The sequence below is a fragment of the Pongo abelii genome, chromosome 18 (genome assembly GCF_028885655.2).
Source record: "Pongo abelii isolate AG06213 chromosome 18, NHGRI_mPonAbe1-v2.0_pri, whole genome shotgun sequence".
NCBI lineage: Eukaryota > Metazoa > Chordata > Mammalia > Primates > Hominidae > Pongo > Pongo abelii.
Window position 1 is genome coordinate 56278059 of NC_072003.2, and position 26471 is coordinate 56304529.

General features: G+C 48.8%; 1 protein-coding gene, 1 long non-coding RNA gene and 1 pseudogene across 11 annotated transcripts in view; 1 reads left to right on the top strand and 2 right to left on the bottom strand.

Moving 5' to 3' along the window:
* NLRC5 (NLR family CARD domain containing 5) overlaps nt 1–26471 on the top strand; it is a 95326-nt gene that overhangs the window by 20748 nt on the left and 48107 nt on the right. For 9 of the 10 annotated variants that reach the window (XM_054533947.2, XM_054533948.2, XM_054533945.2 and 6 more), the window contains exons 2-13: nt 7909–8026; nt 11595–11901; nt 13148–13207; nt 14661–14729; nt 16235–17885; nt 18941–19024; nt 19171–19254; nt 20647–20730; nt 20867–20956; nt 22098–22157; nt 24268–24333; nt 24830–24913. In XM_054533947.2, the coding sequence (XP_054389922.1) occupies nt 7909–8026; nt 11595–11901; nt 13148–13207; nt 14661–14729; nt 16235–17885; nt 18941–19024; nt 19171–19254; nt 20647–20730; nt 20867–20956; nt 22098–22157; nt 24268–24333; nt 24830–24913 (2757 nt within the window). Of the gene's footprint in view, nt 1–7630; nt 7759–7908; nt 8027–11594; nt 11902–13147; nt 13208–14660; nt 14730–16234; nt 17886–18940; nt 19025–19170; nt 19255–20646; nt 20731–20866; nt 20957–22097; nt 22158–24267; nt 24334–24829; nt 24914–26471 lie in introns of those variants that run through there. The other variant, XM_054533944.2, reaches the window with a different exon arrangement.
* On the bottom strand, nt 3303–5098 carry LOC134760446 (cilia- and flagella-associated protein 69-like; annotated as a pseudogene).
* LOC129050813 (uncharacterized) lies at nt 21515–26379 on the bottom strand. Its single transcript, XR_008514627.1, has 4 exons — nt 26255–26379; nt 25920–25983; nt 23896–24277; nt 21515–22404 (listed from the first exon to the last, which is right to left on the bottom strand). It is a non-coding gene; the product is annotated as an uncharacterized LOC129050813 (long non-coding RNA).

A 26471-nucleotide genomic window follows, 5' to 3' on the forward strand; every position in this document is an offset into this window, starting at 1 on the left:
AAACCCCGTCTCTACTAAAAATACAAAAATTAGCTGGCTGTGGTGGCATGAGCCTGTAGTCCCAGCTACTGGGGAGGCTGAGGCGGGAGAATCACTTGAACCCGGGAGGTGGAGGTTGCAGTGAGCCGAGACCTTGCCATTGCACTCCAGCCTGGGTGGCAGAGTGAGATTCCATCTCAAAAAATAATAATAATAAAGCTGGGCGCAGTGGCTCATGCCTCTAATCACAGCACTTTGGGAGGCCGAGGTGGGTGGATCACGAGGTTAGGAGATCGAGACCATCCTGGCTGACATGGTGAAACCCCGTCTCTACTAAAAATACAAAAAATGAGCTGGGCATGGTGGCGTGCGCCTGTGGTCCCAGCTACTCGGGAGGCTGAGGCAAGAGAATGGCGTGAACCTGGGAGGTGGAGGTTGCAGTGAGCTGAGATCACGCCACTGCACTCCAGGCTGGGTGACAGAGTGAGACTCCATCTCAAAAGAAAAAAAATACAAGAAAATATTATATACAACTGTGAGCTATACTGTGTTTGAACATCTTGACAGAATGAGCAACTTTCTCAAAACTAAATTGCCAAATGCTCATTTAAAAAAAAGCCAAAAATAATCAACCAACACAATGAGGATAAATTTAAAGTGATCAAGTTTGATTTTTTTAAAAAACTGTTCAAACATCTTGGTAGTGCTGGGCAGGAAGTTGGCTTTCATTTTGGGTGAGATGAGAAGGCTCTAAGGGGCATGGGACCTGATGTCACGGGACCTGATGCAGGCTCTGTCTTAATAGCTGACTCCTGCGTGGAGTAGTTTATTGGGGGCCAGGGGGACGGAGACCAGGGAGGAGGCTGGTGCAGGAATCCTGGTGAGAAATGGTGATGTCCAGGCTAGGCCATAGCGGTAGAGGAAGCAAGATTCTGGAATGCACTTGGTAAATGAAGCCATCTTTGGGCTTGAGCTCAAGGAAGCATGAAGCCCCCCCTAACTGATGTGGGGAACGTGGTCTGGGGAGCAGTTTAGGAGGAGAGATCAGGAGCTCAGTTTCGGACTTGGAAATTTTGAAACACACATGAGGCATCCAGGTGGAGTTGGGAGAATTAAATAATGCTGAAAGGTACTCGCTTGGCAAGTAGCAAATATTCATTACATTGTCTGTTCAAATTTGTCAACTGCTTTTCCAGTAGAAATGTAGTGTCCTTATCACACATGCATAAATGTTAAACTCAAAAGTAAAATGAAATATTTTCTCAGTAGATATGAATAACTTTTTAATTTTTTTTTTTTTTTTTTTTGACATGGGGTCTCACTGTTGCCCAGGCTGGAGTGGAGTGGCGAGATCATAGCTCACTGCAGCCTCAAACTCCTGGGCTTAAGCAATCCTCTGCCACAGCCTCCCGATTAGCTGGGAATACAGGCACACACCACCACGCCCAGCTAATCTTTTATTTTTTGTAGAGACTGAGTTGCTCAATGTAGCCCAAGTTGGTCTCCAACTCCTGAGCTCAAGCTATCCTCCCACCTCGGCCTCCCAAAGTGTTGGGATTACAGGCGTGAGCCACTACACCTGGCTGCTTTTTAATTGTAATATTTATCCTCCATCCATCATACTTAGTGCAGATATTTTTCCCTACCTATTGCCTTCCTATTTCTCTTTTATTTCACATTATTTAGGGGAAGTTTCATTTTTTTGTGAGCTATCACTGATAATTTCTTATTTACTCATCATCTTGTATTTCTCTTCCTTACACATTGGGGAAATGTCTATTCTAGTTTTTAATGTAAATGTTCTTGTGGCTTTTTTAGAAAAAATCAAAATGTGTACATTAAAAAGTTTGAATGGTTCAAAGGGTCCTAAAAAGGGTCCACAGTGGAAAAGGCTCTCCTGTCCCGGCATCCTCAGACCCCTCCTCAGACACAACCCTGTCATCAGTTTCCTGTGTAGCTTCCCAGAGTTGGTCTCTATGTATGCAAATACACACACATTTAAAATATACACATGCCACAGCTTTTTAATATTTGAATTTATGGGCCATGTGCAGTGGCTCACACCTGTAACCCCAACACTTTGGGAGGCCAAGGCACGTGGATCACCTGAGGTCAGGAGTTCGAGACCAACCTGACCAATATGGTGAAACCCCATCTCTACTAAAAATACAAAAATTAGCCGGGCGTGGTGGTGGGTGCCTGTAATCCCATCTTCTCAGGAGGCTGAGACAGGAGAATCGCCTGAACCCAGGAAGCAGAGGTTGCAGTGAGCTGAGATCGTGCCACTACACTCAAGCCTAGGCGACAGGGGGAGACTCCGTCTCAAAAAAAAAAAAATTGAATTTAGACTCAGGTGCAGAGGCTCATGCCTGTAATCCCAGCACTTAGGGAGGCCGATGAGGGGAGAATCACTTGAGTCCAGGAGTTCAAGACCAGCCTGGGCAACACAGGGAAACCATGTCTCTACAAAAAAATAAAAATTAGCCTGGCATGGTGGAGTGTGCCTGTTGTCTCAGCTACTCAAGAGGGTGAGGCAGGGGAATCACTTGAACTCAGGAGTAGGAGGCTGCGTGAGCTATGATTGCACCACTGCACTCCAGCCTGGGTGACAGAGCAAGACCCTGTGTCAAAAAAAAAAAAAAAGAAAAGAAAAGAAAATTAGACTACCATCATAGGTGGTACAAACACTTCCCAGTTTGTTGCTTTCGTTTTGTTTGTTGCCATTTTTACTATACAGAAAAAAAAGGCAATAAAGAATACATGATTATAATATGTTAATTTCTACTGCGTTATTTTTAACAACTTCATTGAGGTATAATTTACATACCGTAAAATCTATCCATTTTGAGTGTACAATTCAGTGATTTCTAGTAAATTTACTGAGTTATGCGACCATCACCACAATCTGGTTTTGGGACATTTTCATTACTGCCATAATATTCCTCATACCCATTTAGAATCATTCCTATTTCTGCCCCCAGGCCCAGGCAACCACTAATCTACTTGCTGTTTCAATAGATTTGCCTTTTCTGGATGTTTTACATAAATAGAATCATACAATATGTGATCTTTAGTGATCTTTTTTCACATGGCATAAACTTGGTTCCTTTTTATATTGAATAATATTCCATTGTATAGATATATCACAGTTTGTTTCTCCATTCATGAGCTTTTGGGTATTTGGGTTGATTTCACTTTTTGACTGTTATGGGTAATGCTGGTATGAACATTCATATACAAGTTTTTGTGTAGATGTATATTTTCATTTCTCTTGGAATAGACCTAGGCGTGGAATTGCTGGATTAGATGGTAATTCTATTGTTTTACATTCTAAGGCAGGGGTCCTCAACCCCCGGGCTACAGATCAGTGTCGGTTCATGGCCCGTTAGGAACTGGGCCACACAGCAGGTGGTGAGCGGCCGGCGGGAGAGTATTACTGCCTGAGCTCTGCCTCCTGTCGGATCAGCGGTGCCATTAGATTCTCATAGGAGCACAAACCCAGTTGTGAAATGCGCATGCGAGGGATCTAGGTTGCGAGTTTCTGATGAGAATCTAATGATAAATGTAATGAGCTTGAATCATCTCGAATCCATCCCCCACCCTCAACCCCCGTCTGGGGAAAAAATTATCTCTCTCGAAACCAGTCCCTGGGCCAAAAAGTTTGGGGACTGCTGTTCTAAGGAACTGCCAAAACTGCCAAACTGTTTTTCAGAGTGGCTGGACCATTTTACATTCCCACCGGCAATATATACGGTGTCCTGTTTCTTTACATCCTCATCAACATGTGTCTTTTTCATTATAGCCATTCTATGTGGGTGTGAAATGCTATGTGGCTGTGTTTTTCATTTCCATGCAGAAATTTTTAATTTAATTACTTAGTTAAAAATAATTCTTTAAATTTAAAACACTCATATTGCCATATGTATATTTTTATACTACAAAGTGATACAATTTTTGTTAATTTTCTTGCCTTGATTACTCTTCACCTGTATAGTATTTAAATCTTTACATAAGATCACAATTATAGTGAATAGTAATTTATTCAACTCAAAATCTTCATAGGATTTAGAAAATTTAAGTCCTTTACCAAAGGGATTGACTTTTAACTTCATTAAAGGTTGCAAACAATATCAAATCCTTGGTAAAGCCACATTCGATCTTTGGCACTCCAGGATTTTGAGCTATAACTGTAGTGATCACTAATATGTCATTTCTAAACTGACGGTCATAATGACTAAAACCTCTCATAAATCGATTTTAAAATACTTCCTTCAAAGCCAGTAAACATTCCAAGTTAATAAGCTGTTGAACAATTTCTTCTTTTGAAGATTTTTTCTGATAAGTTGCAAAGTGTTTCTGATGAAGGAAATAAAAGCTGTCCAGAGAAATCTGGGTCATTGAGGTGAGCACAGATTCCATTGGCTGCTTGTGCTTTCATCATTACAGTACAATTAACTTCAGAAGTAGAAAGATGCTGCAGAATTTTAAGTACCCAAAGTTTCTCAACAAGTTGATTTTCAAGCAAGGTCATTAACTGGACCATTGTTTTTGCCAATCCTCCAGCTTCAGCCATTTGAATCTTGTATGATGAACTCGCTTGCTGGTAACCTGGAATATGCTTCTTTGGTGGTTGCGCCTGATAAAAGTCAACAATACGCTTACAATTTTGTATCCTCAATTCAGAACTTGGTATTTTCATTAAGCCACCCAGAAGCGCGATTGAATTAGCAGTATCTCCAGCATAAGTTATTTCATCCGATACTTTCTTTTTCAAAAACGGCAAGCCACACTATTTTATGATATCATATGCAGATTCTACAAAATGCGGCTGGTTTTCGATTTTTACTGCGCTCAGATTCAGAATTTCAAATGTCTGTACTAAATCCCTTAAGGGAAGTTCATTCTGATAACACTGTACCAGTTTCTCGACAGATTTAAGCTGTTTTTCTTCTAAGCCATCTTTAGCAGTCTCTTCAAAAAGTTTGATGACACGATTAAGGTCCACAGGCTTCAAAACACCAAGTTCCACATGGCGAGGGAGGCCTTGGGAAACACCATCACGACGGAAGGCAAAGGGGAAGTAAAGACCTTCTTCATGGTGGCAGGAAAGAGAGAGCATATTGCTATGTATTTTAACACCGCTTATTTCCCCCCTTTTTTCTTTCAATGTCATGGATTAAATAGTGTATTTTAAATGAGTGTGAGGCTCACTTGGACTCTATTCCATCCCTTTGGCCAATTTTTTTTCCATTTTTAATCCAAGAATCTTAAAGTTTGAATGATGGTCACCTTATTATATATTTTATTATGTTTGGAAGCTTTTTTGCTATTGCCTGATCCTCCCAACAAATAGCCTTTTGATAGAATTGCCTTTGTTCGTTTCTTTATATCTAATTCTAACCTAAAATTAGACTTAAAATTAACTTCAACTGTTTTATTATGAAATATTTAAGGCGTATAAATACTGCCTCTTTTCTCTAAATGACTGCTAATATGATTTTACCAAGTTCTGTTAAAGTATCCTGTTGTACATAAAGTGGCATTGTTTTTTATCTGCCTGTTAACTTAGAGTGGGTTTTATTTTCTTTCACTTTCTGTGGTTGAGGGCAAGTTTGTCTTAGTCAGCTTGGGCTGTTATAATGATATACTGTAGACTGGGTGGCTTAAACAACAGAAACTTGTTTCTCACGTTCTGAAAGCCGGGAAGTCCCTGATCAGGGAGCCAGCAGGCCTGGTGTCTGGAGAGGATGCGCTTCCTGGTTTGCAGACGGCACCTTCTCATTGTGTCCTCACAGGGCAGAGAGCAAAGAGAAAGGGCAAGCGCTCTCCAGCCTCTTCCTTTTTCCTTTTTTTTGTTGTTTGTTTGAGATGGAGTCTTGCTCTGTCACCCAGACTGGAGTGCAGTGGCACGATCTCGGCTCACTCCAACCTCTGCCTCCTGGGTTCAAGTGATTCTCCTGCCTCAGCCTCCTGAGTAGCTGGGACTACAGGTGCCTGCCACCACGCCTGACTAATTTTTATATTTTTATTAGAGATGGGGTTTCATCATGTTGGCCAGACTGGTTTTAGACTCCTGACCTCAAGTGATCTACCTACCTTGGCCTCCCAAAGTGCTGGGATTACAGGTGTGAGCCACCACACCCGGCCTCCAGCCTCTTCTTGTGAGGGCAGTAATCCCATCATAAGGGCTCCACCCTCTTGACCTAATCACTTCGCAAAGGTCCCACTTCCAAATACCGTCACACTGGGTATTTAGGCTTCACCAGGTGAATTGGTGGGGGAGGTGGGACACAAACATTCAGTCCATGGCAAGTTTTTATCTCAATTTGTTAATGCATCTCTTTATTTCTCCTATTACAGTGTGATAATGTTGTTTTTTAAAATATCATTTAGCTGGCTGTGGTGACCCATGCGTGCAGTCCCAGCTACTCAGGAGGCTAAGGCAAAAGGATCACATGAACCTAGGAGTTTGAATCCAGCATGGGCAACATAGAAAGACCCTGTCTCTTAAAAAATAAATAAATAAATAAATAAATGAAAGAGGACGGGCACAGTGGCTCATGCCTGTAATCCCAGCACTTTGGGAGGCCGAGGCGGGCAGATCACCTGAAGTTGGGAGTTCAAGACCAGCCTGACCAACATGGAGAAACCCCGTCTCTATTAAAAATACAAAATTAGCCGGGTGTGGTGGCGCATGCCTGTAATCCCACTACTTGGGAGGCTGAGGCAGGAGAATTGCTTGAACCAGAAGATGGAGGTTGCGGTGAGCCGAGATCATGCCATTGCACTCCAGCCTGGGTAACAAGAACGAAACTCTGTCTCAAAAAAAAAAAAAAAAGAAAAGAAAAGAAGCACTTAAAGAGGCTGAGGCAGGCAGATCACTTGAAGTCAGGAGTTCAAGACCAGCCTGGCCAACATGGTGAAACCTAGTCTCTACTAAAAATACAAGAATTAGGCAGGCGTGGTGGCACACATCTGTAATCCCAGCTACTCGGGAGGCTGAGGCACGAGACTTGCTTGAACCTAGGAGGTGGAGGTTTCAGTGAGCTGAGAACATGCCATTGTACTCCAGCCTGGGCAACAGAGCAAGACTCCATCTCAAGAAAAAAGAAAGAGAGAGAGAGAGAAATATAGACCTATCTTATTAGTCCCCCAGGACCTCTTCAAAAGATCTCTCTTTTCCTTTCTTATTTCTAATTACCATACTATATACCACCTCCATCACGTCAGAATGTGCCCTATTTACGTGGATTTGTCTAAAGTCATGGAACTCCGAGTTTACATTCCTCGTATTTCACAGAGACACAATCAGAGCACACGCTGATCTTCCGCCTCTCTTCATTTCCTCCATGTACTCTGTAGCTACCTGTTCTCTTCTTTGTTCGTAGGAAGATCTCTCATCTTTTTATTGTGCTCTCTGTGAGCAGCTATCAATGCCTCCGGGTCTTCTCTTTAAGAATAATGTTTACTCTCAATTGTTTAAAAACTAACTAAATAGGAAGAAGATCGCAAATCCTAACCTTTTTGGGGTTTTATATTGGGGGCAAAAGTTGGCATCTGCAGTGAGGATTATTTCATTTTCATCTGAATAAATGAGCAGTAATAACTTTGCTGACTTGCAGGGCTCATTGTGATACCAAAGGACATTGTAAGGTGAATATCTGAATTGGAGGAGGAAGAGGGGCATCCTCTGAGCCAGGTGTGGCAGGAGGTGACATCAAGGAGGGCTAGGCTGCATAAATCCAGGGACATAAGGAGCTGCAGTCGGGGAAGAACAAGGTCTGTGGATGGAGTTGGGGGGACTGTGTCTGGATCCAATGTTCTCAGAGGTGTCTCCGGCAGGCAGGGGCAAGGGCTGGTGCCCGGTTTACAACATTCCTTTTGGAGTCTGGAATAGTGGGGAAAACTCCCTGTCTTTTCTCCCCTTAGGAGTCTGCACTATGGAAACAACCTGTCAATCCAGCTCAAGGCACAGGACATAGCCCAGACACTCATGAGACCCTCTCCGTGGGGACCCTGGAGCACCTATCATGAACGAGGAGACCAAGTAGGTGATTTTTCTCTCCCCTTCACCTCCTCTTTTCCCCTCCTATCTACTTCTTCACTCTTCTTCTACTGCCAAGACTGGTCCCTACCCAAATCTGCCTTACTGGGCTGCCCCCGACACAACAAACCTTCCGTTGACCACCATTCAGCATGAGAATGTAATGATCAGACACAGAAAATCGGGAAGAGTTTTGAGACAGCATCTAATCTACCCATTTTAGAGATGGTATGACTGAGGCTTATATAGGAAAAAGGCTTGCTCAAGGTCACACTATGAGCGTATCAGCTAGGATAGGCCAGGTTATACTGCAGTACATGCACCCTCCAAAGTCCCAGTGACTCATGGCAACAAAAGTTTATTTCCTGCTCTTGCTTCCTGTCTGGTGTGGATTGACTGGGATCACTTCTCCACATCATCCTGTCTCCCAGACTCAGGCTAACAGGGTAGCCATGATTTTCAATATTTCTGGGCCCTGGAGTTAACAAAGAAAAAGTACTGTGAATCACACCTTGGTTCTTAAAACGTCTACACAGGCATAACATGAGTCTTTTTTAGCATATTTCATTGACCAAAGCAAGTTTCATGGCTATGCCCAATTTCAATGAGGCAGAGAAGTGTAATCCCACCAAAGGCCTAGAAAGAGGAGAAAGAGTATCTGTGAACAGCCCTAATGCCTACCACAGAGAATTAGTAACAGAGCTGGGCCATGGATCTTTTTCAACCATCGTCCTCTGTCTCCAAGATTATTCCCCATGGAAATCTCAATGACTGATAATGATGCCATGTGCTTTTTCTCCCGAGTTTGGTTAGCCTTAAAGAGATTTGTGTCGTATCCTAAGGGGATAGAACACTAATGATGGAAACAAAGGTATTGTGTTAGACTGGCTGAAGGAGAAATTTGAGGATGAGAAACATCACCAGAAATCACACCATCCAGGCACCACTTACTTCCATCTGGCACCATGCTGCCCTGGACCATTTCTTCATGGGCAGCATGGATGCTGGACACCATAGCCTGGAAAAGAAGTTATGTATGCCCTAGGCTATGGCCACATCCTTTTGCCGAGATCACACAAAATCCAGGGACTTAGCCTTGTCTGGTGCCATCTAGCCTCCAAGGCCTTGGAAATTTACTGGCCTGGGAGGCAAGAAACCTCAGTTCTGCTCCTGGCTCTGTCACGGACTTGCTGTGTGACTGTGGGCACACCTTTTGCCCTTCCTTGCCCATGGTCTTTCCATCTGCTTAGTGGAGGTGGTGATCCCCGCCTGAGGATCATGGTGTGAGCATGTTTCATAAATTCTAAGACTCTCTGCCTGAGTAAGGACCTATTGCTATTAGCCCAGTTGAGGAGAAATGACCAGTGGGGCTGACAGTATCCAAGTATGTCTCTGCTGCATGCCCAGGGAGCAGCTGGGCTCTAAACCCCCCGGATGCATAGTACTGGCCTCAGCCTCTGGGAATTGGGAAGGCTGGCTTCTGGGTGGACCTCCTACTCTTTTCAGAGTTAGAGGTGGACTCTCTGGAGTTGTGAGGATAAAATAAGGTACATAAAGCACTTAGACAGTGCCTAATACACGGTGAGTGCTTTCCAAGTGTGTACTGCTATGAGGAAGGACATAGTACCAGAAAGTACATCTGGAAATGTGATAGCGTAGTCCATTAGATGATGGGCCACCATTTAGTTGGCCAATCCCCAACTGTTGGACATTTAGGTTGTTTCCAATTTTTAATAATTATAAATAATCTTGCAGTGAGCATCTTTGTAATTAAATATTGTATATATGTTCATGATCATTTCCCAAGGTTAGAGTACTAGAAATGGAATTACTGAATCAAAGGAACTGCACATTATTTACGCTTTTGCTGTGTAAATGCCCCTTGCCCTCTATTGGTACTTCTACAAGGAGGTGGTTTAAGAGTTCCAGTTCGGCCAGGCATGATGGCTCACACCTATAATCCCAGCACTTTGGGAGGCCGAGGTGGGTGGATCACCCTGAGGTCAGGAGTTTGAGCCCAGCCTGGCCAACACGGTGAAACCCCATCTGTACTAAAAATTACAAAAATTAGCTGGGCATTGTGGTGTGCACCTGTAATCCCAGCTACTCGGGAGGCTGAGGCAGGAGAATCACTTGAACCTGGAGGTGGAGGCTGCAGTGAGCCAAGATTGCACCATTGCACTCCAGCCTGGGCGACAGAGCGAGACTCCATCTCAAAAAAAAAAAAAAAAAAAAAAAAAAAAAAGAGTTACAGTTCAGAAGGGGAGAATTTGCTTAGCAAAAGAGGTGATGGTCTCTGTTAGCTAGGATTAGAGTTCACTATGAGTAGCAGAAAGCACCAAACAACAGTGGCTTAACCAGAATGGAAGTGTATTTCCCTGCCGTGTAATAGAAGTCCAAAGTCAGTGAGCACAGGGCAGATGGGCAGCTTTACCCTCCACCTTCCTCAGTATGGGTTCCACCTCATGATTCAATATGGCTGCCCAAGATCCAGCCATCCCATAGACATTCCAGACAACAGGAAGGAGCAAAGAAGAACAGACAACACTTCCACTTACATTCCACTGGCCAAATTACATGGCTACATATAACTGCAAGGGAGACTGGGATATAATAATCTATTCTAGATGAGCAGCGAATGTTTAGTAGTTCTGATACTGAGGAAGAATGGAAGAACAGATTTTGGGAGACAACTAGTTGTCTCTGCCATGAGGTTAGCTCAGACTGAGAGCAGCATAAATGGTTCATGGAAACAAGAATGAGTAATGCATCCTCAGGGGACTATCCACAGGGGATGAACTAGACCATTCCAGAGAGCCAGGATGCAGGCACAAATGGAGTAGGGAGGGGGTGCAGAAGAAACAGACTGATCTCTGGAGCCGATCCCTGGGCAGAGACATCAAGACTCCCTGGAGAGGCCACTTCCCTACCTATTTTTTGTCACTCAGATGTAGGGACTGGTTCTTGACTGCTTGACTTCCCCAGAAACTCTCCTATCCCCCAACTCACCTTCCCCAGATCACCTTCCCCCTAGTTCACCTGTCCCCAACTCACCTGCCCTCAGGTCACCTGCCCCGCAACTCACCTGTTCTCCATCTAATCTTCCTCCCAGCTCCCCTGTCCCCCAAATCACCTGCCCCCAATTCACTTGTCCTCCAGCTCACCGGTTCCCCAGCTCATCTTCCCTCCAGTTCCCCAGTCCCCCAGCTCACCTGCCCGCTCTTAGTTCACTTGTCCCCCAGTTCATCTTCCTCCTAGCTCCCCTGTCCCCTAGCTCACCTGTGCCCCAGCTCCCCTGTCCCCCAGTTCCCCTGTCCCCCAGCTCAACTCCCCCCCAGTTCCCCTGTCCCCCAGCTCACCTTCCCCTCAGTTCCCCTGTCCCCTAGCTCATCTGCCCCCAGTTCCCTTGTCCCCCAGCTCATCTGCCCCCCAGTTTACCTGTCGCCTAGCTCACCTCCCCCCAGTTTACCTGTCCCCCGGCTCACCTCCCCCCAAGTTCCCCTGTCCCTCAGCTCATCTGCCCCCAGTTTACCTGTCCCCCTCAACTCACCTATCTTCCCTGTCCCTCCAGGGTCGGCTCCTCATGGACCCCGTTGGCCTCCAGCTCGGCAACAAGAACCTGTGGAGCTGTCTTGTGAGGCTGCTCACCAAAGACCCAGAATGGCTGAACGCCAAGATGAAGTTCTTCCTCCCCAACACGGACCTGGATTCCAGGAATGAGACCTTGGACCCTGAACAGAGAGTCATCCTACAACTCAACAAGCTGCATGTCCAGGGTTCGGACACCTGGCAGTCTTTCATTCACTGTGTGTGCATGCAGCTGGAGGTGCCTCTGGACCTGGAGGTGCTGCTGCTGAGTACTTTTGGCTGTGATGATGGTAAGGGCAGGTGTGAGAGACACAAAGCAGCAGCCGGGCCAGCACCTGTGTCATGGGGAGCCAGGAGGAGCTCAGGGACCCACCTGAGTCACAGAGAGGATGTAGCCAAGCCAGGATCTCAATTCTGTATTTCTGGACACTTCCCAGAACAAATTCCCTAATGCGCCCAAATCTGCTGGGGCCTGGAGGACCCCTCCTTCCACCAGGCTTCACTCGAGTTGCTCGAATTGCTGAGTGACTGCTTCCAGCCACAAAAGCCCACATAGCCCATAATGCCCGAGAGATTTATTTCTTCTTTTTTGGCGGGGGTGGGGGGTATTTTTTGTTGTTGCTCTTGTTGGGTTTTGTTTTTTATTTTTGAGACAAGGTCTTGCTCTGTTGCCTAGGCTGGAGTGCAGTGGCACAATCATAGCTCACTACAGCATCCAACTCCAGGACTCAGGTGATCCTTCCCACTTCAGCCTCCCAAGTAGCCGGGACTACAGTAGAACTATAGGTGCACGCCACCACATTAGGCTAATTTTTCATTTTTTTCTAGAGACGGGACATCACTATGTTGCCCAGGCTGGTCTTGAACTCCTGGCCTTAAGTGATCCTCCTCCCTTGGCCTCCCAAAGTGCTGGGATTATAGATGTGAGCCATCACACCTGGCTAGAGGTGTTTTTGTTTGTTTGTTTGTTTTGCAACATGGTCAGAAACAGTGACCAGTGACAGGGAGCGCCTTCTGCCCTCTACTGATCTGTGGGGATTTCTTGGTCACCTTCTGTTTGCACAGCACTGAGGGGAAACACAGGACATTGAGGGGCAACAGCGTCTTTGGAGAGAAAATGGGAACTCACTTAAGAACCCTACTTCAAGGCAGAGTGTGGGAAATGCGGGGGGCGGGGCGGCACTTGCGCATATGTGCAGACATATGCAGATACACACAGTGCATATACATGTGGGTATGTGCATAAACCCATATACACATGCATGCAAGTGTGCCCACATGCATAACACATGCACGCCTGTGCACGCACATCCATAAACTTGCGTGCACTTGCATATACACACATTTCTGCCCAGCACTGCCTTCAAAGCTCACCACCACATTTTCTCCACAGCAGATAACTGAGTGTTCAGTTTATTTCTCCTTTGCTGGGTACCCACCCTGTGAGATGAACCCTGAGCCAGGCACCAGGCCAGAGCTGGTCCTCAGCATCCCACGACAGCCCCATACCACATTATACTCTCCCCTCTCTTGCAGGGTTCACCAGCCAGCTGGGAGCTGAGGGGAAACGCCAACCTGAATCTCAGCTCCACCATGGTGAGGACTGGAGTTGGGGGGTGGGAAGGGGGTGGTGAGCAATGTGAAATCCCCACTTCCAAGCTGGAGGAGGCTGTGGTGGCTGGTCACAGCCATTTCTCATAGGCCATGCTCTTCGTCTGTCCCTGACTCATTTGCAAGTGTGTCAAGCCCCTAACTGTGTCTCCCAGCCCCACCTCCTCCTGCTGTGACTTTCAAGGCTTTAGCTTGTCCCGTTACAAATTCTCAAGGGTCTAACCTGGAGCCCCTTAGGAAGTCAGTTCTCACTTTCCTGCCCGCAACCCGCAGGGCCTCATCTCCCAGCCCCAAAGTGTCAGGCTTCGCGGGGAAGCCCTAACCACCCCTCCCCACTTGTACACTTTAGACTTGACACTCACCCACAGCTGCTGTCTTCACCGGGGGAGCCTTTGGCTGATTTTCTGAAGGAGTTGAGAAGGGCCAGTGATTAAATAATGACCACCTACTGCTTCATGGGTCACACTTTCATCTCGGCACCTTGATTTCTACAGAAGCATTGACTTTACTTATCACTGTGCATGGCAGTAATGCCAACAGAAAACCCACCCTGTAATCTCAGCTCCCCAGTAAATCAAAACTGTCCAAGTCCCTGGTCCAATAGGCCCATATCACTGAGCTGGCATCATTGTCTCATGGCTGTAACCAGATCTGATTGATATTTGTCCAGCGAGTCCCTTTTTAATATAGGATTTGTTAAGATATTGAAGTGCTCTCGAACTGGTTCCAGCCTCCTAGCTGGGCAAGGAGCCCAGGGCCCTGCTCCAGGGGTTGTTGCTGTTGGTCACTTAGCTGTAGGAAGACCCTGCTTGACTTCTTAAAATTCTTTCCTGAGTCCACTTTCCTTTCTCCCTCCCTTCCTTTCTTGGTCCCCTTCCTTCTTGTTTTCCTTCTTCCTTTCTCAAACTCTTCCAGAAAGGCATTAAAGTGATTCTTGAAAATCCATGCAATGAGAAAGACTCCAGAAACTATTAAGGGAAGTGAGGAAATGTGGGTGATAAGAAATCGGGATGATAAAACCCTAACACAGGAGGGAGGTTGCAGGCCCGGCCAAACTCACTGGGAACTTCACTTATATGACCAGCGGTGGCTTCCATAGAGCTTGGTCCTTCCCTGATGGACAGACGGCCATTTAGTGCTTGGAGCTGAGTGTTTCTGGGGGCTGCTGGCTGTCAGCCCTGCTTCCTGCATCCTGGACTGCAAGACTGCCAGGCCCAGAACATCCACCTTGCAATGGGGGTGCCTAGAAGTCCCCTCTGCAAATAGAAGCTGATGTTGACCCAGCCTCTGCCTGGGGCCTGCCTTTCCAGTCCCTGCATGTGGGTGTACTTGGCTGCCTGCCACCTGTCTGTGGACTGGAGTTCCCCAAAGGTTCTGGGTACCCCCTCAGCCCAGATCCCCAGACCCCACTCCTCCATCCCTTCCTTTGCTTTTTCAGGCCTGAAGCGCCCGCATCAGAGCTGTGGGTCCTCACCCCGCCGGAAGCAGTGCAAGAAGCAGCAGCTAGGTGGGTACCAGTGTGGGGAGGAACATAAACAGAGAGATGGAGTTGCCTGGGGGCCAGGACCCGGACCCTGGACCTTGTCCCCTGCCAACAAGCCTCCAGAGGTGCTTGTCTCGCAAGTTTCCAGGAGAAAAGGACTGGAGGTCTTGCACAGGCAAAGGAGAGGGCTGGGCTGGCAGCGAAGGGGCTCCCCACCCATCTGGCTGCATGGGGACTTCTCTCAAGAGGGCTCCACTGAAGGAGCTGGAAGCACCATACAGGTCTCAGCTTCACTGTCCAGGCTTTTCCAGGGGCACCCTGTGTCCTCAGTGTTGAAGGAGACCCAGGGAGGAGACCAGTTTGGAGGTGAGCAGGGATGGGAAGGGGTGAGGAGACCTGGGAGAAACCCCCAAGACAGAGGCCCTGGGGGCCCATAGGGAGACATGGAGCTGCTTAGGGCAGGCCAGGCCAGTGAGAGAAGAAAGGGGACTTCTCTCATTCTTGACCAGTTCTCAGAACGGTCCCCGTTCTCCACTTGTCCCACTAACTAGAGCCTTCTCTGCCCCCACTGCTGCCAACCATGGCTATAACCAGAGGATTCACATCCACTCAAAATAGGCCACTACCTTGGCCTCTCCCCCTAGGGTTCCCCCAAAAGCAGCCCCAGCCCTTTCCCTGGGTCACCTGAGACCTCTCAATGACCCAGGAATTAAAAGGTTAACATCTGGCACTGTAGGGGCCCAGCTCCCACAGTTCTGATCAGTAATGCCTAGGCCTACAGGTTGTTAGTGCTCACCCCTGGGCATTGCAGAACTGAAATATTGGGAAGGGGCACTGGGGATCCAGATATTACAGAAAGAGGTTGTTTCAATAAGATATTGCAAAGGGGCCGGGCGCGGTGGCTCACACCTGTAATCCCAGCATTTTGGAGGGCTGAGGCAGGTGGATCAGTTGAGCCCAGGAATTCAATACCAGCCTGGCCAACATGACAAAACCTTGTCTCTACTAAAAATACAAAATTAGCTGGGTGTGGTGGTGTGCACCTGTAGTTCCAGCTACTCAGGAGGCTGAGGCAGGAGGATCACTTGAGACCAGGAGTTTGCTGCTGCAGTAAGCTAGGATCGTGCCACTGCACTGCAGCCTGGGCAAGACTGAGACTCTGTCTCCGGGGAAAAAAAAAGAAAAAAAAGAGATTTGCAAAGCAGGTGCCCTATTCCCCTCCCCCCATCTTACTGAACCCTTACACCATGTGTACTATTGCAGAACGGATAGAACCATGACCCACACTTCCCCATTCCCACCTGCCGGTTTAAATAGCTACCGGAGAGCCTATGCTCCCTTACAACTGATTCCTTCTGGAAGTTGGGGTGGCACAGATCCCCCTATGGTGCTCTTGACACCCCCACCCTCTCCCCATCGTACATACACACCTGGGGCTAGAGGCTCCCAACAGCCCAATACTGGGGCAAGAAGACATAAGCAGAGGGCCAGGGTGTCCTGTCCTCATGCCATGTTCCTGCCCCTTGCAGAGTTGGCCAAGAAGTACCTGCAGCTCCTGCGGACCTCTGCCCAGCAGCGCTACAGGAGCCGAATCCCTGGGTCAGGGCAGCCCCACGCCTTCCACCAGGTCTATGTCCCTCCAATCCTGCGCCGGGCCACAGCGTCCTTAGACACTCCGGAGGGGGCCACTATGGGGGACCTCAAGGTGGAAGATGGCACTGACGTGAGCATCTCGGACCTCTTCAACACCAGGGTTAACAAGGGCCCGAGGGTGACCGTGCTTTTGGGGAAGGCCGGCATGGGCAAGACCACGCTGGCCCACCGGCTCTGCCAGAAGTGGGCAGAGGGCCATCTGGACTGTTTCCAGGCCCTGTTCCTTTTTGAATTCCGCCAGCTCAACCTGATCACGAGGTTCCTGACGCCGTCCGAGCTCCTTTTTGATCTGTACCTGAGTCCTGAATCAGACCACGACGCTGTCTTCCAGTACCTGGAGAAGAACGCTGACCAAGTCCTGCTGATCTTTGATGGGCTGGATGAGGCCCTCCAGCCTATGGGTCCTGATGGCCCAGGCCCAGTCCTCACCCTTTTCTCCGATCTCTGCCATGGGACCCTCCTGCCTGGCTGCCGGGTGATGGCTACCTCCCGTCCAGGGAAGCTGCCTGCCTGCCTGCCTGCAGAGGCAGCCATGGTCCACATGTTGGGCTTTGATGGGCCACGGGTGGAAGAATATGTGAATCACTTCTTTAGTGCCCAGCCATCGCGGGAGGGGGCCCTGGTGGAGTTACAGACAAATGGACGTCTCCGAAGCCTGTGTGCGGTGCCTGCACTGTGCCAAGTCGCCTGTCTCTGCCTCCACCATCTGCTTCCTGACCATGCCCCAGGCCAGTCTGTAGCCCTCCTGCCCACCAGGACTCAGCTCTATATGCAGATGGTGCTCGCCCTCAGCCCCCCTGGGCACTTGCCCACCACGTCCCTGCTGGACCTGGGGGAGGTGGCCCTGAGGGGCCTGGAGACAGGGAAGGTTATCTTCTATGCAAAAGATATTACTCCACCCTTGATAGCTTTTGGGGCCACTCACAGCCTGCTGACTTCCTTCTGCATCCGCACAGGCCCTGGGCACCAGCAGACAGGCTACGCTTTCACCCACCTCAGCCTGCAGGAGTTTCTTGCTGCCCTGCACCTGATGGCCAGCCCCAAGGTGAACAAAGACACACTTACCCAGTATGTTACCCTCCATTCCCGCTGGGTACAGCGGACCAAAGCTAGACTGTGCCTCTCAGACCACCTCCCCACCTTCCTGGCGGGCCTGGCATCCTGTACCTGCCGCCCCTTCCTTAGCCACCTGGCGCAGGACAATGAGGACTGTGTGGGCGCCAAGCAGGCTGCTGTAGTGCAGGTGTTGAAGAAGTTGGCCACCCGCAAGCTCACAGGGCCAAAGGTTGTAGAGCTGTGTCACTGTGTGGATGAGACACAGGAGCCTGAGCTGGCCAGTCTCACTGCACAAAGCCTCCCCTATCAACTGCCCTTCCACAATTTCCCACTGACCTGCACCGACCTGGCCACCCTGACCAACATCCTAGAGCACAGAGAGGCCCCCATCCACCTGGATTTTGATGGCTGTCCCCTGGAGCCCCACTGCCCTGAGGCTCTGGTAGGCTGTGGGCAGATAGAGAATCTCAGGTGAGTAAGAGTGGAGGAGGACCGGGGAGGGGATTGGGCTTTTGGGGGAGCAGAGGCCAACCAGTCTAGCAAACCTCTGCCAAGAGGACTGGATAAGAATCTTGAATATCAGAACAGAATGGCCTGCAATGCAAGACAGGAAGCTCCATGCCTTGACAGGACCTCTGGAGTCCAAGTGGATCCTCCTCTTGTCTGTGGTTTCTGCACTCTCATTCTCTCTCTGTCAATCATGGGCTGAAACCACAGATCCAGGCTGTCTGTAGAGGCTGGTGGACTTTGGGCAGGTGTATGGAGCACACACATGCACACTGTCTAGGCCAGAGTTTCTTCATTCCTAAAACGAATTTGTAACAATAGCCAACTCATATGGTCATTGCAAGAATGAGATGGGATAATGCATGAAAAACATTTTGTAGCACAGTGCCTGGCACAGAGCAAAGGCTCAGTGTGCATATTAGCTAGAGAAAAGGCTAGGCTGCAGTAACAGAGAAATCTCCTCCTCAAATACAGTAGGTTAAATAATGTAGAATTTTATTTCTCTCTCATGGAAGAGTCAGAGGTAGGTGGTCCAGGTCAGTGGAATGGCTCAGCTCCATGCAGTCATGCAGGTACCCAGGTCCCTCCCATTTTGCTCCATTATCCCCTTGGGAATCCTATCTGCACAGTCAAAGCTACGTCGTGGGTGTATCTGTGCTCTGGCTTGGGAACAAGGAAAGAGCATGGAGGAACATGCCAATGCATTAAAGTTCAGTCCTGGAACTAGGATACATCCCCTCTACTCACATTCCATTGGTGAGAACATAGTCACCTGGCCACACTGAGCGGCAAGGCAGGCTGGGAAATGTGATCTCTGGCTGGGAAACCATGTTCCTCAGGATAGCTCTATTGCTGTAGATGACGTGGAGAATGGGCTTTGGTGGACGATTAGAAGTCTCGGCCATAATATGTATTTGTTAGTACTACTGTATTAAGCCCCATCTGTCTGAGGGGATGGCGATGACTTCTCAGCTCTGCCCAGCACTGATCCTCTGACACTTCGCTTCTTCTCATGGCAGCTTTAAGAGCAGGAAGTGTGGGGATGCCTTTGCAGAAGCCCTCTCCAAGAGCTTGCCGACAATGGGGAGGCTGCAGATGCTGGGGTGAGCCAGACCTTGGAGCTGAGAAGGGTCTTCAGCTGGGGATGCCTGGTACTCTCTTCCCTCTCCTTAATCCTACACAAGGCAGATTCCTGGCCTCGCCCTTTTCCCCTCCTCGTTCCTCCCCACCATCTTTGCTTACTCTGTAGGTTAGCAGGAAGTAAGATCACTGCCCGAGGCATCAGCCACCTGGTGAAAGCTTTGCCTCTCTGTCCACAGCTGGAAGAAGTCAGGTGAGTGATCTCCAGGAGGGCTCACTGGCTGGGGAGACGAGCCACTGCCCAGGTCCCAGAGTCCCCCTGGGGCCTGCCTGGGGCCTGCATGTTCCTCCAAGTCAGCCCAGTAGTTTTTCAATGAGACCCAGAAAGGGAAGGCATCAGTCCAAGTACTCAGTAGGGCTGAGTCCAAACCCAAGGCTCCCAGAGTCCCCAGAGCAAGGCTTCCTTCATCTAATATTTTGGACTGTCTTGGAGGAGCGTGAGTATTAAGGCTCCCTCCCTCTTTTTGCAATCCCAGGAGAAGGGACGGCAGTGCGTAGGCAGGAACCAGGCACTGTGGGTACACATAACTACATGAAGCACCGCACACCCTCACATTTGTGCACACATGTCTACACTTGCACAGAAGTACACAGGCATATGCAAGAATATGCACCCACACATGCCCACTCATAGGCGTGCACGTGTATGCAGCGCACACATGCACATTTAACTGCATGTACACATTTAGATGCCAGCACACTCTAACAAACTAAGCTCATATGCACAAATATACTCCTGCCCTGTGTCTGGGACTGAGTACCATGGGGAGGAGTGGGACCAGTGACCCTCCTCCCTGGCAGAACGCTGCTAGTATATATGGCACTTTCATGACATTTAGAGAAGGCACCACTTCATCCACACAGATGCAGCCTGTCACTAAGGTTCAGCACTTGTTGAGTGAAAATAATAAGTTGGGCCACAGTCCCTATTGTCGTCTTGGCCGGGCATCTGTGAACAGTGATTAAGCAAATTTCGGAAGTACTGGACTTGTTGACACTTTTCTTTCCTGGCTATTGAAAGTGACTTTAATTTTGTCTTTCATCACCCACCATTGTTCTCAATCACGCTCACTCCCCTCAACTCATCTGTCTCCCCAGCTAGGAACCCAGGCAAGGCTGGCTTGTGAACAGGTGGGGAAAGTGAGGTCAGAGAGGAATGTGCTTGGCTCAGGGCTCTGGGTGAGTCAGGGCCACAGCCAAGATTGGAAGCAATGTCTGCAGCATCCCAGTCTAGACTTTACTCATTGCCTGGGGGCCTTAGGCACATCCCAGGCATAAGCCATGGGAGCAGGGTTCTGGGTCTCCTCATTGCACCTCATGAAGAGGCCGTCAGTCTGTCTTCTAGATCCCTTGAGCTGCCAGGCAAAAACTTCCCCATAGGAACAGAATAGACCCAGAATTGAGGCCAGCAGAGGGCCTTTCCTCCTAGCCATGCCTGCTGGAATCCAGCGAGCAGGCCATCGGCTCTTTCTGGGCCCCTGTCTTATGTCTCCCACATGAGGGTGGCCATCCTGTCACTTGCTAACTGGGGCTTGCAAGTGCTCCAACCCCAGGGCAGGGGGACTGGGCCTTGGTCTTCTTGCAGTTTTCGGGACAACCAGCTCAGTGACCAGGTGGTGCTGAACATCGTGGAGGTTCTCCCTCACCTACCACGGCTCCGGAAGCTTGAGTAAGTGATCTTTCCACCGCCTCTGCAGCCCAGTCCCTCTCTATACCTGAGTCACCCCACTCCCTTGCAAGGCAAGGAAGGTCTGGGGCCCATGGGGTAGGGGATTCCACTCCTGACCTTTGCCACAATCATGCAGCCTGAGCAGCAACAGTATCTGCGTGTCAACCCTACTCTGCTTGGCAAGGGTAGCAGTCACTTGTCCTACCGTCAGGATGCTTCAGGCCAGGTGAGCAGAAGGAAGGGGATCTTGGCCTTCAGGGCCTTGAGAAAAGAGGAGGGGAAAGTGGGATGGGAAATGGAGGAGGCCCCTCGTCTGCAAGATAAATCTGTGCATGCCCTACTGTTTTACTCACAGCTCTACCTTCAGAACCTAGCTCAGGCTTGGCACCTGGTACTTGGTATATATTGAATTAATGGATGGATGAAAAGATGGATGGATGGATGGATGGATGGATGGCTGAAAAGATGGATGGGTGGCTGAAAAGATGGATGGGTGGATGAAAAGATGGATGGATGGATGGATGGATGGATGGATGAAAAGATGAATGGATGGATGGATAGATGAATGGATGGATGGATAGATGGCTAGCTGAAAAGATGGATAGGTGTGTGAAAAGATGGATGAATGGATGAAGGAATGAGTCAACAAGTCTATGAAGCACAGGCATAGCCAAAGGAATAATTAGCTGTGTGTTGCCCTCCATGGTGCTGAACAAATATAGCCAGTTTTGATCATGGGGTAGGTTAGGTGTCATGCTTCTTAATCATAAAAATTTCTATTAAAAAAAATTCAGCCGGGCTCAGTGGCTCATGCCTGTAATTCCAACCCTTTGGAAGGCCAAGGCAAGAGGATTACTTGAGCTCAGGAGTTCGAGACCAACCTGGGCAACATAGTCTCTACAAAAAATGAACAAAATTAATGGGCATGGTGGTGCATGCCTGTGGTTCCAGCTACTTGGGAGGCTGAGGTGGGAAGATTGCTTGAGCCCTGGAGGTTGAGGCTGCAGTGAGGTATGAACACACCACTGCACTCCAGCCTGAGTAGCAGAGTGAGATCTCCATCTCAAATTTAAAAAGAAAGGAAAAAAAAACCTCACAGCATTCTTAATTTTTATTATATTTCTTGTGAAAATTGTTTTTCTGACTTTTTAAAACACTCTTGCAGGATTCATCAAGCAAAGACATAGTCAGTATTTCACATGCCTGATTTGAAGCACTTTTGCTAGTTCCGTTATGTTTCCCTGTCAATTGCAAAATCAGTTTTATCTGGATGTTTGAACATTTGGGGCAGAAAAGGGTGTGCCTGTGGTGGGTGATGTGCTGGTTTCCAGTCCCTGGGTTTCATGGCTTGGTATCTGATCCTGCAGGGAGGCGGACCTCATCTTCCTTCTTTCCCCGCCCACAGAGACAACTGCAGAGCTACAAAGGTAAGAAGCCAAGAGGCGGAGGGTCTGGGACCATCCTTAGAAGGAACTTGGGCTCAGGCAGTTGAGGGGAAAGGTGACCAAGAGACTAGGAAGAGCTGGGGTATGGGGATTCTTCCTGCTACTGCTGCACTGAGGAATGAATTACTGCTTAGGCTGGCAAAGGATTTTAACTTCCTCTAGCATGTCCAGACCACATCTGGTCCCTGTGGAAGGAAGCATCCCCAGAAGTCTCAGAGGAAGGCAAACCCTTGGGGAGAACATAAAGATACTGTTAGACTGGCATTACTAGATGGTGAAAACTCTGGAAAAGCCCTTACACCTGAAAAAAGACACGGAGGGCAATTATGGTACCTACATCTTAGGGTTGTTCTGAGAATTAAATGAGTTACTACACTTAAGGAGTTTTGAGCACTGTTGGTGTGCAGTGGGCCGTCAAGTGCTGGCTATTCCAGCTGTGCATGGATTCCAGCTTGGCCAGTCTTGGATGGACCAAGAAAAGGAAGCTGCTTTTCCCTAAAAGGCCATCCCAACTGTGCTCTGCCACACTTTGCTCTCCTGGCTAAGACTCAGAGACAGATGTATGTATGCCCCTGAGCAATCTCTTTCCCTTCTCTGGGTCTCAATTCCTTGCTTGTATAATGACCTGGTAGGATAGGACCAATGTTGCTGGGTGCGGTGGCTCATGCCTGTAATCCTAGCACTTTGGAACGCCAAGGCAGGAGGATCTGTTGAGTCCAGGTGTTGAAGACCAGCCTGGGCAACATAGCAAGACTCCATCTCTAAAAAAAAGTTAGCCAGGCGTGGTGGCGCACGCCTGTAGTCCCAGCTACTCAGGATGCTGAGGTTGGGAGGATCGCTTGAGCCTGGGAGCTTGAGCCATGATCACACCACTGTACTCCAGCCTGGTAACAGAGAGAGACTCTGTCTCAAAAAATGACACACTAGGACCAGTGTCACTTTCTTTCCCCTCTAAATGCTTAAAGCTGTGATGCTCAGTAGGATAGCCACTAGCCCCATATGGCTATTTTAATTTATATAAATTAAAATTTTAATTTTATTTTAATTTAAATAAATTGAAATTAAGTAAAATGAAATTTTCAGTTCATTAGTCACATTAGCTATATTTCAACTGCTCGGTGGCCATAGGTGGCTAGTGGCTCCCATAGCAAATGGTACGGATGCCAGGACATTTCCATCATTGCAGAAAGTTCTATTAAACAGGCTGGCATGGTGGCTCATGTCTGTAACCCCAGCACTTTGAGAGGCTGAGAGGGCAGGATCGCTTGAAGCTAGGAGTTCAAGACCAGCCTAGGCAACAAAGAGAGACCCCCCATCTCTACAAAAAAAAAAAAATAGCTGGGCATGGTGATTCACTCCTATAGTACCAGTTACTCAGGAAGCGAAGGTGGGAGGATCACTTGAGCCCAGGAGTTTGAGGCTGCAGTGAACTAGGATAGAGCCACTGCACTCCAGCTTGGGGACTGAGTGGGACCCTGTCTCTAAAAAAAAAAAAAAAATGGTTAGCACCAATCCAAAAAGTCTGTGAAACCTGGCTCATAATGTCCTAGCTTCCCTGCATCCCCTAACGCTTCCTCAGCCCAGTGGGAGAGAGTCTGTGGTTTACCATAGCCTGGACTCACTGCATACAGCTCATGCTCCTCGCCTTCTGAACCACAGACAGCACATCCACAAATGGAGACCATCACATCGTCAACAATAGCAGCTTCTGTTTACTAACCTTCGATTTTACACCTATGCTGGGTACTTGGACATACGTTGTCTCATTCAATCCTTCAGGTACCTATGTGTTAGATGTTGTCATCCGTTTTAGAAAAGAGAAAAGGGAGCCGACTGCAGTGACTTGCCCAAGGCCACATGGCTATACATGGCACAGCCAAAATTTGAATAAAGGTTCCATTTGACCTCAAACCTTTTGCCCCTCCTGCTCCGCTGAATCACACCTTGAGCATCTGCAAGCAATCTTCTTTGTTACTGACTCACTTTGGGTTGTGCTTCAGGGTCTTCAGCCTCTAGAAGCCAAGAAAAGAGGCTTGATCCACCAGGCCCTAGATGCCTGAGCCCAGGCCAATTCTTGATTTGTTCTTGCCAGAGCTCCAGACCTGCAGGAAAGTGACGGCCAGAGGAAGGGGGCTCAGAGCAGAAGCTTGACGCTCAGGTACCTTGGAGGGATCTATTGCCTTAGGAGAGGGATATGATATGGGGGAAAGTCCCAGGTGAGGGGGAGCAGGGGCAGGGAGGATAAAGGGAAAAGCAGATGAGGGACAGGGAAAGGATTAGCCGGGTGTGGTGCCCATCCTGGATAGCCCATCCTGGCTTGAATAAGGAGCATCTGTCATAGTAACAATAGCTGCAACTTCATGGACCCTGGCTATCTATATGCTGGGCATTGCGCTAGAAGTTTTACATCCATTACCTCACTGTAATTCCTTTAGAATCTCTGTGAAGTACACATTATTATTCCCCTTTGAGGGAGGAGGAAACTGAGTCTCAGACAGGTTAAGTCCCTTGCTCAAGATCACCCAGCTACTAACAGGTGTGGCCAGGATTAGACCCAGGTCTGTGGGCCCCCTGACTCCCCCAGCACTGGAAGCTGGAGGGGCCATGGAGTAGCTGTTTGCCCTGAGCCCTTCTGTCCCCCACTCCTACCCAAGGCTGCAGAAGTGTCAGCTCCAGGTCCACGATGTGGAGGCCCTCATAGCCCTGCTCCAGGAAGGCCCTCACCTGGAGGAAGTGGAGTGAGTATCTTGGGAAGCCCTGGTGTAGGAGCCAGGAAAGGAGGTTGGAGGGGGTGGGCAGGGCCTCGCCTTTGGGTGGGTGGTGTGGGGGAGGGGCATGCTGCCTCATGAAGAATTTGGGGGAATTAGATCATTGTAACAGCTGCTACCATTCAGCACTTGTCCTGGGTCAGGTGCTGTGCTAGGGACTGTACATGCCTCCTCTCATTCACTCCTCACATCTCTGTGATGTAAGCACTGTTACTGTCCTCATTTTATAGAGGAGGAAGTTAAGCTGCAGAAAGGTAAACTTGCTCAAGGCCATACAGGTAGGAAGAGTCTAGGCTGGGGTTCAAGCCCGGACAATCTGGCTCCCAGCCTCATCCTCATAACCACTGCTACCTCTCTTGCTGAGATCTGCCAAGTAGAAACCCCACCACACCTGGGTCTGCCTTCCAAACCACAGTCCCTCAGGGCTCCCCCCACCCACTTCATCCTTCTCCCAGAGTAGAGTGGGATAACCTTCTCTTTTCGGGATGGAGAAATTCCCATGACATCCAGCCCCTGGCTGGAGCCGATGAGAGTAGTGCTTGGGGATGTATGGAGGCTCTGTCACGACCCTAGGAGGGGCGCCCCTCCAGGAAACCTCCAAGTGAACATGAAGGCAGATGGTGGAATGCCATGATGTGTTCTGGGGTGAGTGGCCCCACCTCAGGGTAAGATGGATGGGGTGAGGGTTGTCGTGGTGATCACCTCTTGATCCTGGACCTCGTCCCACTGGACGGAATTAGAAGGTGGTTTTTTAACAAGCTCACACACTTCTACCTGCCTCACCAGCACTAAGCATGCCCCTCCCCGAGTGCCGTCACCTGCAGAAACAACCCCATCACCTACCTGCTTACTCAGCCACCCCCTAGCGCCCTTGCCCTTCTCCCACATTTAGTCCCTCCAGATGGACCTACTGGTAGCACTCAAAACTATCCTCTTTTCCTCCACCTTTCTAGTCCAACCCACCCTCATCTCTTACCTGGATGACCCCCTCGCCTTGCCTTCCTTGCTGGCTTCCCTGCTTTCACCCTGGCCACTTCCACCTGGCAGAGAGTAGATTACATTTCACCGATGCCTGCCCCCTTCACTCCTTCCCACTGCTCAGGATAAAGCCCACATTCTAAACTCCCAGGTGGTCCAGAACCCCACCCCCAGCATCCTAAACCCCATCTGACCCCATCCTTCCACTCAATCTCCAATCCAGACACACTGGCTCTCTTTCAGGTCCTTGTATGTGTTATGCCACAGGGCCTTTGAATGTACTGCTTCTACCACCAGGAACGCCCTTCCTCCATCTCTCCCCCCACCTCTTACCTACTGAACTCCTTCTAGTTCTTTCAGCAAGTAGCTTAAGCGTCAAATAAGCCATCCCCAACTCCCAGACTAGGTCAGATGCCCTCATAATCATGAAGTTTATCACAAAAAGCAATTATGTAGCTTGCAGCATAAAGGAAGAGTTGAGGGTGGGGCCTTGAAGGCAGGTTGCCTGGGTTCAAATCCAGGTTCTCCCTCCAGCAAGTGCCTTAACCTT